This window comes from Scylla paramamosain, chromosome 14 (genome assembly GCF_035594125.1).
Source record: "Scylla paramamosain isolate STU-SP2022 chromosome 14, ASM3559412v1, whole genome shotgun sequence".
NCBI lineage: Eukaryota > Metazoa > Arthropoda > Malacostraca > Decapoda > Portunidae > Scylla > Scylla paramamosain.
This window is the reverse complement of record NC_087164.1, coordinates 23,809,923-23,828,892: the sequence shown is the minus strand read 5'-3', so window position 1 is coordinate 23,828,892 and position 18,970 is coordinate 23,809,923. Positions and strand designations below refer to the sequence as shown.

Here is an 18,970-nt window from a genome sequence, read left to right as displayed (position 1 = left end):
ACCCCAATCTCTCTCTCTCTCTCTCTCTCTCTCTCTCTCTCTCTCTCTCTCTCTCTCTCTCTCTCTCTCTCTCTCTCTCTCTCTCTCGTTTGGTCCTGCGAGTGGCGGTGCATTCCCCAGAGCGTCGCTGACAGGATCCAACCCTCCTCATGTTTTTCACTCCCGCCGCTGCATCATACTCGTACACGTCACGTCAGAAAGGTTGGTAATACTTCTCAACTTTTTTCCCCCTCTGCGTGAGTGAAGCTCCGTGCCTAACCTTGCGACATATTTCCTCTCCTTTTTTTTATGATTTTTTTTTCCTTTTTTTTCTCGTCTTGTCTTCCCATTCCAAAGAGGGCCACCGTGGTAATGCAGCAGGACATCGTGATTTCCTGGGACATCTATTTTGGAATTTTGAGCGACGCGTCAGTATTCGTATGGTGTGTAAAACAAAAATAAATAAATAAAAAAAATTGTGGTGTTTGTGTGTGTGTGTGTGTGTGTGTGTGTGTGTATCCGTCTTTCAGCGTTTTATTATAGGTATTCTCATCCAATTCTCTCTCTTCTGCCTTCTCTTCTTCGTCTTCTTCCTCTCCTTCACTTTCATTACATCTCTTAAATGAATAAACAATGATGCCAATTTGACGATGTATTGAACTGTTTTGCGCTGTGATATATATGCTGTTGTATTCTCTACACACACACACACACACACACACACACACACACACACACACACACACACACACACACACACACACACACACACACACTTCCCGGATATATTTCTTCGTGATAGCCATGGCTCCCTTTTCTTTACCTCCTCCTCCTCCTCCTCCTCCTCCTCCTCCTCCTCCTCCTCCTCCTCCTCCTCCTCCTCCTCTCTTAGTCTCCTTACCCCTCCTCGTGCCTCCTCTCCCTCTTCTTTCCTCTTTAGTCTTCTTACCCCTCTCCTCCCCTCTCCACTTTCCTCTCTCGTCTCGTTTTTCTCTCCTCGTGTCTCTTCTTCTCTCTTTCCTCTTCTTTCCGTTTATTTAATATATCTCTTCCTTTTCTTTTTCGTTCATCTCATCATCTCCTTCCTCTCTCCCTCGTTCTCTTCCTCTATTTCATCCGCTCAAGTCTTCCCCTCTTCCTCCATTATTTTTTTCTTCCTCTTACTCTCATTCGTTTCGTCTCTTTATCTTCCGTTCACTTAATTCTTGTTCTTCCTCCTTTCTTTCTCTCCCTTCCTCTTCTCTTTCTTTCTCCATCTATATCTTTCCTTTCCTCCAGTCTCCTTTCGTTGTGTTTCCCTCTCCTCTTTATCAATTTTTCCTTTCCTCTCCCTTTCCTCTTCTTCCCTTCCCTCTCTCTCTCTCTCTCTCTCTCTCTCTCTCTCTCTCTCTCTCTCTCTCTCTCTCTCTCTCTCTCTCTCTCTCTCTCTCTCTCTCTCTCTCTCTCTCTCTCCTCTTCTTTAATCTCCTCACTCAATCTATATATTTTCTCCTCCATCCCTCGCGTCTCCTCTGCTCATATATTCCTCCTCCTCCTCCTCCTCTTCCTCCTCCTCCACCTCTCTTCTGTCTCTCTCACATTCCTTTTCCTTTTTCCGCTTCTTTCCTCTCCTTCCCTTGTCCTCATTCAATATATTCCCTGCTCGACTCCCTCCCCCTCCTCCTCCTCCTCCTCCTCCTGAGTACAACTTGTGTTCCTGTCATAAAAAAATAAAGGAGTCTGTAGTGTTTCCCGAGGTGTGATTTGCATGATTTTACTGCATGGCAAGCCTCGTCCTGCTCGTTTATTTATGTGACTCTTTATTGTGGCTTCAGAAAACGAGGCGAGGAGGGTAAAGGAAGAGACGGCCAGAGAGAAAGAGAGAGTGAGTGAGTGCGCGTGTGTCTGAGAGAGAGAGAGAGGAGAATAAGATAAGGGAAGAGGACGTGAATGAAGAAATGAAGGGAGGAACTACTGAATAAAGTGGTGAAGAAGAAAGAGAAGTGCAGGAAACGAGATGAGGCGAGAGGATGAGAGGAAGAGAGAAGGAGGAGGAGGAAGAGGAGGGAGTGAGTGAAGAAAGAAGGTAAAGAGGGATAAGCTGCAGGAAGTAGGGTGAGAAAGGAAGAAGAAAAGCAGTTGTATCGTGATCACAGGATGCAAGGGAAAGGAGGGAGGGAGGGAAGGAGGAAGGAAGGAAGGAAGGATAAGGAGAATAGAATGCAAAACACAAGATGAAGCTGGTGATTGAAAGAGGGAGGAGGAGGAGGAGGAGGAAGACGAGTAGAAGAAGGAGGAGGAGGAGGAGGAGGAGGTGCATTGTGTGGCGTGAGACATACAGGATGTGGGAGGAGGAGGAGGAGCAGGAGGAGGAGGAGGTTATCTAGTAGTTTTTGTGCGTGGTTCAGCTCGACAAGGCAGTGGCAGGGCTGTGACGGGGCCCGAAGGCGAGGTAACCCAGGATTATCGTCACTTACACCCTTCGCGCAGTGTGGCGGCGGCGGCGGTGACGGCGGCTCCTCTGACATAGACGGCCATTTGCTGGGACGATAAAGTTTTTGTACCCCCATCTCCCCCCACTCTCTCTCTCTCTCTCTCTCTCTCTCTCTCTCTCTCTCTCTCTCTCTCTCTCTCTCTCTCTCTCTCTCTCTCTGGTGGTAGTTGTTTAGTTAGTAGTGGTGGTAGTTGTAGTAGTAGTTATTGTTGTTGTTGTTATCGTAGTTGTTGTTGTTGTAGTAATAGAAGTCGTAGAATTATTGTAGCAGTAGAATTGCTGTAGTATTAGTTAGTAGTAAACATTAAAACCAGCAGTAAAAAATTGACATCATCCTTTACAATTAGCACCAAAAAGCTAATTTGTGTTTTCTTTTCAGGTATAACTAATCACTAATTCCATGGTCCTTGCTGGTCGCCGATCCTGCTGTTCTGGGAAAAAGCGCGCACCACCACCACCACCACCACCACCACCACCACCAAGGGGAAGAGACGAATAGGATCAGCGCAGGTAGCAGTGGTGGCGTTGAGGTTTTATTATTCAGCTTCGCGGCCTCACACGCACAATTTATTCATCGCCTGGCCGCGTCTGAGTCTTGTTAATCATGTATATATTGAGTTGAGGCGAGGTTAGCAGAGCAGAGCAGCACACACACACACACACACACACACACACACACACACCTGCATCATTTACCTAGTTGACAAGGACTGTTTTCATCATTATCATTAACTTTGTAACTATTATTATTATTACTATTACTATTATTTTCATTATTACTATTATTTTCATTATTATTATTATTATTATTATTATTATTATTATTATTATTATTATTATTATTATTATCATTATAATTATTATATTAGCATCGGTGTTATTGCTATCATCAACATCACCGCCATAATCGCAATAGCTACTACCCCTTTAATTACAATCAGGGTTGGTAATGCAAACAATATCCCGCCAATGATTAACAGCTTATTGTCAGCGGCTATTGGGAGAGTCATTAGCATAATGTTATACGTAGGGCGTGTTGTGCGGGCCTGATTGCCCCACCACGGCCCCGCTGTCACCCGCCGGCCATTACTGATACGAATATTGCACGGTAGTCAAGATAAACGGCTATTCGTTGTATGATTATATTACTTGCTCATTATTTGTCTTCACTTTGCTATAGTTCAGTCCTTGCCAACTTTATCTTTATTTCCTTATCTGACATCTGATCGTTCGGAACACTTCTCTGCTCTTTTCTTACCTCGCTCCCTCTTACCTCCTCCTCCTCCTCCTCCTCAACCACCGCCGCCCCGCCTCCTCGCCCCGCCTGATGGGCCCTCACTTAGCAACTCATAGCATGGAGTTATCTTTAGCGCATACACATTAGATGAGGCTTCCACCTCCATATTTAAGAAGCACCTACAATCGTGTAAGAGCGGCGGGCACACCTGGGACCTTATACTCTCCGCTCAGCCACGACACACTGCTAAACGCCCGCCTCCCTCGCCCAGACTGATTGGAGTGTTACCTTCCACTAGTAATTCGTAGTGATCGCTTCGCACCTTGCACACCTCCAGTAAGGCAATGATGACAAATTTCCAATCGATAATGATAACTCGTATTGAGATGTGCAAGATTTCAAGATTTGCCTGATCATGGATGGAATCTTAAAGAGGAGACGAGGCGAGCCAAACCAGAGCAGAAGGACTCGGGACACGCCGCCGCCGCCGCTCCCGTCAGACTTGTAACGCGTGGTGGTGGAGATTAGATGAGAACAAGATAATGAGATTCTCACTTGCCGCGGGCGCTGATCCGGACCGGCCGCTCATTATGCTAATTGATGGCTGTGTTTTGCTGGTGATGCTGCTGAGACTTGCCTCCCTCCTCCCTTCCCTCCATCCCTTCCTTCACTCCTCTTCCTCTCTCCATCTGCTCTTCTCTCACCGCCTCTCCCCAAACTCTCCGTCTTCATATCTTCTTCAGTGCCGCTTATACATAATTTTTGCTCCGAAATTCATCGTATTCTCTTATTTATCTCCCTCTTCCTTCTGTTCTTCTTCCTTCTCCATTTTCTATCTTTTCCTTGTCTCCGTATAAGGATTACAGGAGATACGAATTTCTCTCTCTCTCTCTCTCTCTCTCTCTCTCTCTCTCTCTCTCTCTCTCTCTCTCTCTCTCTCTCTCTCTCTCTCTCTCTCTCTCTCTCTCTCTCTCTCTCTCTCTCTCTCTCTCTCTCTCTCTCTCAGTTAATACAGTTAATATTATAATACCAATTCTCACTATAGGATTTACATCTCTTTGCTACTAATTCCTTTACTATTCTTCTTCTGCTGCCACCACCACCACCACCACCACCACCACCACATTCCAACAAGTTCTCTGTTACAGCTACTACCACCATCATCATTTCCATCATCACTATCACCATAATCACCACCATCATCACCATCACCTTCGCTTTTCTTGCAAGTTCTCCGCAACCACTACCATCACAACCATCACCACAACTACCACCACCACCATCGCCGTCTCCTCCGCCGCCGCCGCCGCCAGCGCACCCAGACCAGAATCAAGGTCTCATAAATACGTAATTGTTTTATTAACTGTTGACGTCCCGGAGGTTTTATTGTTGTGTTTAATAAAGGGACTCAAACACATAATAGCATCGGCCGGCTAAAAACATAGGTACCACTGAGGACTTAGCGTTGTTTTTGTTGGCTTGCGTTTTGTTCGCCTCCTGTTGGAAGACCTCCGGCTATGTGTGTTTCTGTGTGTGAGTGACTGTGTGTGTGTGTGTGTGTGTGTGGAAGCTGGAGGCACCGTCACAGCACAAGGGTGAGGGGTGAAGCAGAGAGAGAATTCCTGGAGCGATTGTGTGCAGCTGATGGGAGCAGTGGTGCGTGGTAGTGTGGTGGATGTAGTGGTTGTGGTGGTGGTGGTGGCCGTGGTATGTGTCTAGCGTCGGCTGTGAAGTATCTGGCGGCTAAGGAAGGAAGGCTGCGGTGCGTGGCTTGGTAGTGGTTATAGTAACACAGGCTTAGCACGCCAGCCGTATCACGCACGCACCTTATTCTGTCCACATTGTTATTTTAGCGACGAAAATCGAAGTGTAGTTGTCGTCAGTCTCAGGGCTGCTGGCGTCATCATAGTTATTTTTGGCGGATCCATGGCCTTCAGCTTTTATCGGTATTCTGACTCTTATCTCTAATGGTCATGCTGGCACTGTTAGGTAGGGTGTATGCTGTTAATGCTATCGTAGGTATGGACACACGTACATGGGCATGGTGGCGTTATCGTGGGCGTGCTGGTGGTGGTGGGGGGTAAAAGTGGGTGTGCGTGCAGTGGTCATTCCATAAGAAGAGAATAACCTTTTGATTGCCTCAGAATATTCGATGCATTTTGTATATCTTTGCTTTATGGCTTGGACGAACCCACTCCGTAGCATAAATTGACGGTTCCAGTTCTGAAACCTGTTTTTGCCTGGTGTGTGTGTGTGTGTGTGTGTGTGTGTGTGTGTGTGTGTGTGTGTGTGTGTGTGTGTGTGTGTCCTTCGCATACTTGCCCTCCTCCTGCAGCCGCCCTACCCATCCTGAAACATTATGATAATCCCTTCTCTTCGTTTCAATCTGTCGTTTAGTGCACAGGAGTACTTCTGCTTGAATCTATTCCATATTGAAAGAGGGAGGAGAGATGGGACTAAGAGAGAGAGAGAGAGAGAGAGAGAGAGAGAGAGAGAGAGAGAGAGAGAGAGAGAGAGAGAGAGAGAGAGAGAGAGAGAGAGAGAGAGAGAAAAGAGGACCAGAGACTAAAGTAAGAGGAGGGGAAGAGGAGGAAAGTTGAGGAGTCCTGACCTTTTTCCTTTTTTAAACTCTTTCCGTCTCTCTCTCTCCATATATATTTTTTTCTTTCTTTTTACCTCCCCCCTTGACACATAGTTGCGGTAGAGAAAACGGGCGTGGAAGGGGACTGTGTATAAGCCCTTGGACGCGTGAAAAACTGTATGCAGGATTGGCGAGGCTTGAACTGTTGTATCTCGTCTGCCTGGATCTATATTTTACACTCACCAAAACCCAGCCAGCCAGCCAGTCAGCCAGCCAGTCAGCCAACCACTGCTCCATGCAACACCTTTTTCTTTCTTTTTCCTCAGTAGTGTGTGTGTGTGTGTGTATGTGTGTGCGTGTGTGTTTGTGTGTGTATGTGTGTGTGTGTGTGTACATTTGGTAAGGCCGGCACATGTTTGCCATAAAGTCTTGCGGGCAGAGAGAGAGAGAGAGAGAGAGAGAGAGACTTAAAGACAAACGAATAAGCAGAAAGACAGGTAAATAACCAAAAGAAATACAAATAAACAAAAAAAGAGGATAAATACGCAGAAAGATAAACTGATAGACAGATAGATAGACACAGACAAAAATACAGTAAGACAGACAGACAGACAAACAGACAGACAGGAAATATAACAGGAAAACAAAACAGACGCAACAAGTAGGAGGTCAATTAAAGACAAGCAGACGGAGATTAACAAAAGTAGACTTGTACAAAAGCTCAGCATTAATGCTTCACAAATACCCAAGTATATACAATATGACATGTCCTTATTTACAGACGTATAATTGCCTACCTGTTCTTCAATTAGGCGTGGCTCAGGTAACCGTGGCATTAATGTAATGAGATACCTGTGTTACCTGTTGTTATCTGCAGGGCTCATTCCCTTCTTTCACAAGTGTGTTAGTAGGGATTTGTGTTCGTTTGTGTGTGCAGCAGAGGAAGAATTGAGATGCTAGTCTGTATGTCAACTAAAAATTCAGCCCATTGTCTTTATCTGGCGAGAGACATGATACAAAAAAAAAATGAATAAATAAACAAACGAAGTGAATAAATAAATATATGAATGAATGAATGAATAAATAAAAAACGAGTAATGATAATAATAATAAGAAGAAGAAGAATTAAGAAGTGTAGTTAATGAAGTGGCTTTCGGAGAGAGAGAGAGAGAGAGAGAGAGAGAGAGAGAGAGAGACAGAGAGAGAAACGGAAAAACGAACACAGAAAGGGAGAAACAAATGCAGATAGATAGGCAGACAGACAGACAGACAGACAAACTGGAAGGGAGAAACGAAGACAAACAAAGGAACACACAAAGCAGGAGTAAAAGAAGAGACAAAATGACAGAAAGAAACGGTGATAGACACAGACAAACAGTAAGAAAGAGAAAGAAATGAAAACCCAGACAAAAATAGGCAAACAGACTAAAAAAGGGAAACGAACACAGACAGACAGTAAGAAATAGGGAGAAATTAAAACCCCAGACAAAAATAGATAAACTGACAGGGAGAAAAGAGAAACGAAGAGACAGATAGTAAGAAAAAGAAACGTAAAATACAAACTAACACAAACAAACAACAAAAAAGAAAGAAACGAACAGGAACACATGGACAGACTAACAGACAGCGAGGGAATCGAACCGAGCGTCAGACAATAAGACAGACAGACGCAGAAAGGGACAAAACCATGTAGCCAGACCACTTGCAGTATATTAAAGGTTGCATGACGCCGTCTCTCAGCGCCAGGGCGGCCAGCGTCACTCAGCACGGATACCTCCAGTCGTGCTGCCCCTGTGATTACTGTTATTTCGTGGCTGTAGCCGGAATCATACCGTGAATGGATAATGACCGAGAAATAATGCCGTTGTAAATTCCAGATAATGACCTTTTTTTTTTCTCTCTCTCTCTCATTTCATTTTTCCTTTTGTGTTTTTTTTATTTCGTGATTTTTCGTTTTTTATATTTTCTTCCGTCTTGTTCTCCGCGTTTTTGTTTTTCTGTTTTGTTATTTTCTTTCGTGCTCAACGCCGTATATTTTTCAGTTTTTTGCCTTATAGAGAGAGAGAGAGAGAGAGAGAGAGTCAGCCAGTCAGTCAACAGTTTAATCTGATATCTTGTTATATTGTATCGATTATTGCTTTTGTAAGTTAGTGATTGCCTTGCCAACTCTCTCTCTCTCTCTCTCTCTCTCTCTCTCTCTCTCTCTCTCTCTCTCTCTGAGGTTCACAAACTCTCCCTCTCATTCCTTTGTCTCCCATTTTATTTGCCTGAAGACTCAATCCTCCCGTGCGTGTAGAGAGAGAGAGAGAGAGAGAGAGAGAGAGAGAGAGAGAGAGAGAGAGAGAGAGAGAGAGAGAGAGAGAGAGAGAGAGAGAGAGAGAAGCTGACTGGCTTGATTCATATTCCATTCTTTTTCTTTCTCTCTCTCTCTCTCTCTCTCTCTCTCTCTCTCTCTCTCTCTCTCTCTCTCTCTCTCTCTCTCTCTCTGTCTGTCTGTCATAAGATTCGTGCATGTAATTTATCCACTTATCCATGTGTGAATGTTAATGGAATGACACACACACACACACACACACACACACACACACACACACACACACACACACACACACACACACACACACCCGTACATGTCTACTAACACGAACAGGTGGTTGCTGTGTGTGACGTCATCTAGAATTTATCACGGTCTCTTTCCTCCTCCTCCTCCTCCTCCTCCTTCCATCCTCTCACCCCTCCCTCCTCATTTCCTATCCATTCCTCTCACCCTCCTCCTCCTCCTCCTCCTCTTTCAGACGATCTTATAATTCTCTCCTCCTCATCCTCCTCCTCCTTTGCTTCCGTTGTTCCTCCTCCTCCTCCTCTTTTCCCACTGACTCCTTCAACTCCCTCCTCTCATTTATTTTTCTTCCTCCTCTCGTTCCTTCCCATTCACTCCCCACTTCTTTTCCTCTCACTCTCTCTCTCTCTTGTTCTATTCTTTCTTCCTATTCTTCTGTTTTTTTTTTTTTCATTTTGCCTTCCACTGCACTCTTTTTGCCTCCTCCTCCTTCTCCTCCTTTTTCTCTGTCTTTTTCTTGTTCTATTTATATCTTCCTCCTCCTCCTCCTCCTCCTCCTCCTCCTCCTCCTCCTCTTTCCTGCTGTTAACGGTTTTATTATTGTCTGTATATCCTTACCTCTTTCCTATTCTGTTTAATGTTCTCAGCGTTCTCCTTACCTTCCATCTGTTCCTCCTCTTCCTCCTTCTCTAATCGGTCATTTTTCATCTTCCTCTGTTCGTTCCCTCCTCCTCCTCCTTTGAACTGTAACATCTGTGTTTTCATTCTTCAATAACCATAAAATTGTTCATGATTTACTTTAATTCATTCTCTCTCTCTCTCTCTCTCTCTCTCTCTCTCTCTCTCTCTCTCTCTCTCTCTCTCTCTCTCTCTCTCTCATTTCCTCCCCGCGGGTTGCCTGAAGGAGAGGTGGGCGGGGAGGAATTTTGCCAATTTCTACCCTGTTTTCCCACCTGTAGTTACCTGGTTTTAGTAAATAGATTACCTGCTAGCCTCGTTATTAACCATGTTTCCTGGTATCTGCTGCTCTTCGTGTAATCTCGTATACTCTCTTTCTCTCTCTCTCTCTCTCTCTCTCTCTCTCTCTCTCTCTCTCTCTCTCTCTCTCTCTCCGGAAATACGTTTAGGAACCAGTACTGCAGCTGATTCTTAATAGATTAAAAAAAATAATATAAAATAGCAAAGAAAACGGAATGAGGCAAGACGCTGCTACAACAAGGTCATAGCGGCGACAAGAACAAGATGAACAGTTGCAGTGCGGCTTGGTGTCAAGAACCTTCATCAGGGAAAAACTTTTAGCACCTTCCTGTTCTGCCGCTGGAGGTGACGGGAGTACAGATCAAAGGAAGGCGGTGGTGCAAGATTGGGGTTCACTGTGTGTCTGGGGGAGTGAACCACACTTCGCAGGAGACGTGACTGGCTTGCAAGTTAGTTCATTATACGCAAAAGGAAAGATGTGATTGATAATGTACTGGATATGGTGTCTCTGTGTGTGTGTGTGTGTGTGTGTGTGTGTTGGTATACTCGCGGTTTGATCTTTATGAAATTTGTTTTGCGATTAAAGTACAAGTTTTGAAATGTAAAGCTTTCGTTCATGTATTAGCCATGTATCGCTGTGTTTGAATTCAATTATACACTTTTTTTTTTTTCTCTCTCTCTCACTTTTTTTGTACTGACAATTTGTTGCCCATAAATTAACTAAACTAAAGTAAACTATGTGTTTGTGTGTGGATTGTTCGTACGTGTGTATGTAGGTCATATTTCAGTCGTGTTTGTTTCTGAGTTCGTTTGTTTGTCACATAATTGCTGTTGATATTCTAATTAATTACGCGTGTGTTTTTTACAAGATAAATATTTTGTCAACTCAGCGTTAAGTTGATGTTATGGTTCGTAAACATCTATCTATCTATCTATCTGCTGTCTATCTGTCTGTCTGTCTGTGTTGATAATTTGTTGGTTGGTTGATTGCTTTCTATCTATCTATCTATCTATCCAGCTTTATCTATCTACCTATCTAGTATCTATCAACCTACTTACCTATCTGTCCAGTTATCTGTATCTATGTTTATACCTGTCTGTCTGTCTGCCTGTCTATCTTTATATCTCCTTACATGTTTATCTATGCCAGGACAGACGTGTGTTTTGCATTAACTGAGACGTAGAGGAGAACATCCACTTCTTAATAGGAAAATAACACGGCAACCTCCAGATTGAGAGGATAGAAGCAAGCCTCCCCAGCTGGCACATGTCTGGTGTCCCCGCGTTGTGCCAGGATCCTGTGTGGCCCGTCACAATATGGAAATGAACCACTGGGAGTTACAAGTCAAGCTGCCGCCTCCCAGACTTGCACAAATTAATGGTTTAGTAAAATACCTAAGTGGATAATGTATATGATCGTAAGTTAGGTTGTTAGAAGTAAATTGGGCGGGTTAAGTTCTTGTCTATCTATAGTGGTGTGTATCTTTATGGGAGCTGCAGTAGTGTGAGAGGATTCTAAGGGTAAAATTGATATAAACACACGAAATAAAATGAGTGTGTTGTGTAGTTATGTAGTTAGTTATGTATTTAGAGTGGTATTTTTTGGGGGGACTGCTAAAATGTATGTAGATTTTTTTTTCGGATAAAGCAAAGTAAACAAACTTAAATGGAATAAAAATTACTCTTAGAAAAAAAATCACAATGCGTGTTCAGAAAAATAAAAAATGTCTTTCTGGAAACGCCTTGTCCCCATTTTTATTTATTTACTTTTATCTTTTTTTTTTTTTTTAGAACCAAGAGCACTTACAGCAAATTAAGTAAGCATGTTACAAGACAAGGTGTAAAGAAATCTATGTTCTCTTTTTACAGATGCTCTTTCTCCACATCCTGACACACACACACACACACACACACACACACACACACACACACACACACACACACAATTCTAGGAATACATGTATTTTTTTATACATTGCGATAAGCCGTTAAAGGAAAAAAAGTGAATAAGAGAGAGAGAGAGAACAGATAAAAAAAAATGGAACGTGTATTACATTTCTCTCTCTCTCTCTCTCTCTCTCTCTCTCTCTCTCTCTCTCTCTCTCTCTCTCTCTCTCTCTCTCTCTCTCTCTCTCTCTCTCTCTCTCTCCGCTTCCCCCTTGCCCTTTGTCTCCCTGGCCACGCTGCTAACACGCCACTCTCTCCCCAACAACTGTCCACCCCTTTTTTCTTCACCTTTTTTTCCTTCTCCGCTTGAGTGAAGGAAAAAGAACGCCGTTTCGAGGTGTTTCCTACAACGGGGACGCCAGAAACCCGCTTGACTGCAGGCATGGAAGACAGGGCAGGGCTGTAGTGTGTGTGTGTGTGTGTTAGCGAGAGAAAGAACGTATGTGTGTTTTCGTTTTCTTTTTATCAACTCTCTCTCTCTCTCTCTCTCTCTCTCTCTCTCTCTCTCTCTCTCTCTCTCTCTCTCTCTCTCTCTCTCTCTCTCTCTCTCTCTCTCTCTCTCTCTCTCTCTCTCTCTCTCTCTCTCTCTCTCTCTCTCTCTCTCTCTCTCTCTCTCTCTCTCTCTCTCTCTCTCTCTCTCTCTCTCTCCTTTTTGACCTGTTTGCCTTGCATAGCGTGTAACAGCAAGACCAAAGTGAGGCGTCAGGAATTAAGGATGCAGAAGTGAAACGGAGAGAGAGAGAGAGAGAGAGAGAGAGAGAGAGAGAGAGAGAGAGAGAGAACGTTTTGTTATGCATGCAGTGCCAGTATAAATGTTTGTAATGTGTGTAATTGTGGTGGTAGCGATGTTTATAGATTAACCCCACCACCTTCTGTTGTTGTTGTTGTTGTTGTTGTTGTTGTCCCTTTGTTTGATATACTTTTCATTTTCTTTCCTTCGTGGTAAATGTTTTCTTTGTGTCTTTTCCATTGGTAGTGGTGGTGAATGTGTGTGTGTGTGTGTGTGTGTGACTGTATGTGTCTGCTTGCCTTCCTGCACCTTCCGCCCCCTTCTCTCTCTCTCTCTCTCTCTCTCTCTCTCTCTCTCTCTCTCTCTCTCTCTCTCTCTCTCTCTCTCTCTCTCTCTCTCTCCTATGCCCCTCCTCTCCTAATCGATCGGGGCCTAATAATATTCCCCGCAAAACACAAAGCATTCACGATTCCCTCATATTAATTAGAGAACAGTAGAAAATCGCCCTTGTAACTCCCCCGCTAAGGGATATTAATAATAATTTACAACAATAGCAGCGCTGGAGCAACCCATTCGGAGGCAAGAGAGGGCTGGAGGGTGAGGGGAAGGGAGAGGAAGAGAGAGGGAGGGAGAGGAGCCGGGTGGAGGTGTGGTGGTGTGCGGGGGGCATGGTGGAGGTTGGTGGAACTTCTCTATTATAATTACGGGACGAGTTTTGGTGTGGGCTGCATTCCTTGTGTGTGCTGGGTGCATGGGCTGGCCGACCGGAATGTTCATGGACTCCTGCCTGTGTCTACATGTGACTAATGCAAACGTGTCTGTCTGTCCAGGGAGGAGGATGGGGAGTGTCTTGCTAATGGCCAGTCTTATTGCAGTTTTAGCCAAAGGTGTATATTATATATTTTCATTTATTGTAATGGTACTTAAGGTGTTTCCAGCCACCTGTCTTTTTCTTTCTTCTGTCTACGAGAGTGTCTTTCTAATGACCAGTCTTGTTCTAGTTTGATTAAAGGTGTATATTGTATATTTTCAATTATTGTGATAGCATGTAATGTGTTTGTAGCTACGTGTCTTTTCTCTCTCTCTCTCTCTCTCTCTCTCTCTCTCTCTCTCTCTCTCTCTCTCTCTCTCTCTCTCTCTCTCTCTCTCTCTCTCTCTCTCTCTCTCTCTCTCTCTCTCTGTTTTGTTTTCTTGTCTGCGGTGAGTGTCTTGTTAATACTGATGCTTTCTTTACAGGTTGGCCATTGGTGTATATTGGTGGCTTCCAGGTGTTGCAGTGGTTAAATGAATTGTTTGCAGCCACATTCTTTCTTTTTTTTATTCCTTCTCTGTTTTTTTTTTTTTTCATTGTTCTCGACGGGGAATTGTCTTGCAACTACTGGTTTTCAGGAATTGCAATGATGGTTATGTGGTTGTAGGTGTCTCTCTCTCTCTCTCTCTCTCTCTCTCTCTCTCTCTCTCTCTCTCTCTCTCTCTCTCTCTCTCTCTCTCTCTCTCTCTCTCTCTCTCTCTCGTCAATTAGTGTGTGTTTTGCTAATGGTCTTGTCTTAGTAATAGTTTGGTCCAAAATGTATAGAACATGTTTTTAGGTATGTAGTTGTGTTTGCAACCACTTTTTTTTTCCACCTTCATCCTCTCTCTTTTTTTTTTATTTTTATTTATTTTTTTTTATTTATTTATTTTCTTTTTTTACAGCGCTTATAATGGGAAGAGTTCTGTAAATGGCCATGATCGCTTTACAGCCTCGCCAAAGATATGTACGTTGGTTGTTTTTAGTTATAGCAGTTATGAATAATGTATTTCCACTTAGCCACCTTTTTTTTCTCTTTTTTTTTTTTTGTAGCATATTTTCCTGTCCTGCTAATGTTTTTTGTTGCGGTATTTGCCTTGTTAAAAAGTGTGTGTGTGTGTGTGTGTGTGTGTGTGTGTATTGTACGTTATGAGATGTTGCCATAACGGTTTTCAATGTGTTTTTCGGTATTTTTTTGTTTTTCTTTTCTTCTTCTTAAAAAAAATATCTGTGGTGGCAAGTGTTGCGCCTGTGGTAATAATCTGGTATACTGTTATCGTGGCTGAAATGTTTTATATTGTTTGTTTTAATCTTGGTAATGGTAAATGTTCTTGCAGCCACGCACCTTTCTCTCTCTCTCTCTCTCTCTCTCTCTCTCTCTCTCTCTCTCTCTCTCTCTCTCTCTCTCTCTCTCTCTCTCTCTCTCTCTCTCTATTGTCCTTTATAAAACGTTTCCGTGCATGCATAGAAGAATGTCGTGCTAATAATCGTGTTTGTCCGGTAATAGTTTGGATAATGGTATATTGTTTTTTAGTATTACAATAATGGCTGTTTAATGCATTTGCCATCACTTTAATTTCTATTCTTTTTTCCTTTATTTTCATCACAAAATTTTATTACAATTTTTGTCTCGCTGGAGGACGGTTACGTAAAACAGAGACTAGAAGCGTGAAGTCAATCATTTTAAAGTTTGTTGACGTGTTAACTTTGTGCATGGGAGACTGAGCATTAATTATCATTCCCACCTGTACAGGAATTACTTTACGCACGTTAATTATTAATATAGACAGGTAGTGTATGTTTAAAGGAAAGAATTATTGGGATTTGGGCTTCTCTGAATGTGTGTGTGTGTGTGTGTGTGTGTGGACAAACGGTGGACAATTGTGGTCATCTGGTTTGAGGGGGGCTGTTCTCATTTAAGGGCCACTGAATTCCCTTCCCCCATGATGTTTATGGTTCATGAGATGGTTATCAGTGCGGGGCGCCCTCGGGAGACCGGCGCAGCTGCCTAATTGAGCGAGGACAAGTTTTTCCCTACTGGAGACTCATTCACTCCTCCAGTGGCAAAGGAGTATTGGGGGAGCGGTGCTGGAGGGATGGGGGGGATATGAAGAAAAGGAACGCAAGTTAAAGGTATTAGTAAGGTTGTTGTTGTCGTTGTTGTTGCTATTTGTGCTATTGTTATTATTATTATTATTATTATTATTATTATTATTAGTAGTAGTAGTAGTAATAGTAATAGTTGTAGTAGTAATAGTAATAGTAGTACTTGTTGTCAGAGTAATGGTAATAGTAGTAGTAATGATGGGGGGTTGGTAATGGTTGTAGAATCAAAAGTAGTAATAACAGTAGTGGTAATGATAATAGATGTATTCTTATACTTATTTTTCACCACTATTATTATCATTAGTATCATTATCACCACCACCACCACCACCACCATCACCACCACCACCATGGACATTCAAAAGAACTAGAACGCATACATTTACCATTGCTGTTAAACACATAAAAACTAACCCAAGGAATCCAGCAGACACACATACGGTTCGATGACAGCATATTAACAGTAATAATAGCGAGGACCACTGGAGCATTTGTTTATACAGCACAATAACTCTCAATGAGTGAAATATTCTTCCTGTCTCCCTCCCTTCTGTCACCCCAAGCCCGCCGCTGCTCCAAGGCATGTAAGTACCAGCGAGAGGAGGCATTTCCGCGCTGCAATATTTGTGTGAAAGGCATAATATATTACTAGCGAACGCCTTCCTCCCTCTGGCCTTCCATTTCACCTCCTCCACTCGTTATACATTAAAGTGAAATTTTTATCGTATTGTGGGATCCGGAAGATGTGTGTGTGTGTGTGTGTATGTTGGTATGGATATATAGTACGTTCTGTTATACGAGAGAGATGTATGTATTGTATTACGTTTTAGTATGTTGGAGTGTTTAAGAGAAGGATTTCATTATGGTAGTAATGGTGTTGCTGGTAATAGCAGTAATAGTTATAGCAGTAGTAGTGGTAGTAGTGGTAGTAGTAGTAGTAGTAGTAACAGCAACAGCAACAGCAACAACATCAGGAGCAGCAGTAGTAGTAGTAGCAGCAACAGTAGTAGTAGTAGTAGTAGTAGTAGCATAATATATAGCCTAGTACCAACAGTAGCAGGATCGTATAAAAATACAGTGAAATAACAACTACCTCAAAAAATATATGCAAGAGTTCTTTTCAATCACAACAAAATCAATATATACCCCGTGTCTGTCACTCCGCGTAGAAGGTTTATCATTGGTAACAAAAGAAGGAAGAGGAAGGGGGAAGAAAAGAGTGATGTCTCGTAGCCTTGAGTCAATCAGTCGGGAGGGAGTAAATATTTGAAAACCGCTCGAGTACACTCCGCTATTGAACTTACAAAAGGCAGGGAAGTGTGAATATGTGATGTCTGATATGAGAGAGAGAGAGAGAGAGAGAGAGAGAGAGAGAGAGAGAGAGAGAGAGAGAGAGAGAGAGAGAGGAGAGAGAGAGAGAGAGAGATACGAACTTCACAGCTGCATATCGTTACCTAGTTCAACTCAAGTCCGCACTTCCAGAGTTGAGATTTTTCTTCTCTCTCTCTCTCTCTCTCTCTCTCTCTCTCTCTCTCTCTCTCTCTCTCTCTCTCTCTCTCTCTCTCTCTCTCTCCGCAGCGCCACAAACAGATGGAGCAATGATCGGTAACACAAAGAGCAACAAGTTAATACATATTGACAGTCCCACGTGTAATAGACGCGCAAGTAAGAAAAGTAAAATCTTGTTTGCCCGGAAACCCATTCAATGGAAAATTAGATAGGGGGGAAAAATATTGACTACGTGAGGTCTTGAGAACGGAGGCGGGAGGAGGGAAGGTCCGCACGGGTAGGAGGAAGAGGAGTAGGAGGAGGAGGCAGAGAGGGGCGGATGGTTCGGGTGGTAGTGGTGGTGGAGGCTCGGGAGGGAGCTGCTGGCCGTACCTCATCCCCCCCTCCAGTCCTTCCACCCTCCCTTCCTCCCTCCCCGCCACTACTACCACTCCTCAACCTCGCTCACAGCTGATATCTTTCCTCGCGCTAACTTTTCTTGCTTTAACATCCCTCTCTCGACGTTGTATCTTAGTTTAAATAAAAGAGATATGATGTATGTACAGAGTTGCACATGGAATGATACTCACGCTTTGTTTGTAAATATTAGGATATTTGAAATTATCGCAAGTATTGTAAACTCCGCTGAATCTGGCATCTCTTAGCTTTCAAATACTGTTTTGTGACTTATTTTAGAGAATATATGATATACAAATGCAGTGTAGATAGCTTAAGATGAAAAGTGTAGGGAGTGTGTGGTGGCTATGGGTGTGCGCGCGGACTAGTTAGTGCGGCGGAGGATGTGTGTTGGGTGCAGGACGCACCGCGGCTCAGTTTTGTCGCCGCCATTAGGAGGTCTTAGTTGTGTGGCGGTGTCCCTCGGTTTGCTTGTATTGCTGCTTTATTAAGTGTTGCAGTGAGGCGAGTGTGTGTTGAGGTTATGCAGTGTGAGCTGCCTGTTGTGGAGAGAAGTGGGTGCAACGGAAATAAGTGCTATGTGAAGTAAGATGGAGGAGAAGGCTAAGAGTAACCGCAGACGCCGAGAGAGAGCTCTAAAAATGAGGGCCGAGATCTCGGAGAGCGCCAAGGCTTCGGGAGGATAGCTGTGAGGAGAGTGTTCCTCGGGTACGGACCAAGCCGCCGCGGCCCAGGAAGAAGAACAAGGAGCCACTCTTTGAAGAGGACGTGGTGGAAGGCTTCGCTTTTCTCGCTTTCAAGAACTACGAGGACTTAGAGGTGAGTGAGTAGAGGCAGCAGCGTGGCGGCCAGAGTGGCAGGGCGGCAGGGCGGCAGGGGCCGGCCCGCCTCCTGAGGGCCGCCCATGCAGGGCAGGCCGGGCAGGGCGGCGGGCAGGGGTGGGGTGCAACACGGGCGGTGCTGGAGTGGGGAACGTGGTGCTGAGGAACAATGGTGGCGCGCGGCACGCCACCCCTCCGCCCTCCGCCCAGGTGTCACAAGGGTGGAATCCGCGCGGCCGCCGCCTCCCTGCATCACAGCACTGCCGCACATGCTGCCGCAGCACGCCGACGTGTACGCCGCCGGCCCACCGCCGCCCCGAGTGGGTGTGCGCGGCCAGGGGCAGCGGCAGGGGCGGCGTGAGGTGGTGGGGATGCCCTGGCCACACTTACACTGTTTATTGTAAATTGGGCGTCGGTCGAAAAAAAATAATTACCAATTAATATATAAAACTAATTGTCAATAATGGGCCTCGGCGAGGGACGTAATTTTTACTAATATGCTGCCTCGTGAGAAATTGCCTTTTGGTGTAACGATTTCCTCGCGCGGGGAGGAGGCAGAGGACCCAGCTGTAGTGAGAGGAAGAGAGATAGGCAGAGGTCAGGCCGAAGCGAGCGTGGAAGGGCAGGAAGCTGTGTTGATTAGCACGCCCAGTGTGTGCCTTCCTTCTGTAAAAATGATAATGAACAAATAAATGTTGTAAAGATACACCGTGGTATGAAAGCGAGTGTTGTGTGCGGCAGAGGATGGTGGATAATCCCTTTGTGTGTCAGACCTTCATGCAACACTCTCGGCACAAGATATTTGTAAATAGATGAACGGATAAATGGTTTAGTTCCCCATGACGCGGAGCTGCTCTGCCACA

The 18,970-nt window shown here is 44.2% G+C and overlaps 1 protein-coding gene across 1 annotated transcript in view; it reads left to right on the top strand.

Moving 5' to 3' along the window:
* LOC135107137 (uncharacterized) overlaps positions 1 to 6,213 on the top strand; it is a 41,211-nt gene extending 34,998 nt beyond the window's left edge. Inside the window, exon 6 of the mRNA XM_064016847.1 lies at positions 2,832 to 6,213. Within this exon, the coding sequence (XP_063872917.1) occupies positions 2,832 to 2,841 (10 nt within the window). The 3' untranslated portion in view covers positions 2,842 to 6,213. The remainder of the gene's footprint in view (positions 1 to 2,831) is intronic.
* Positions 6,214 to 18,970: the final 12,757 nt, after the last annotated feature.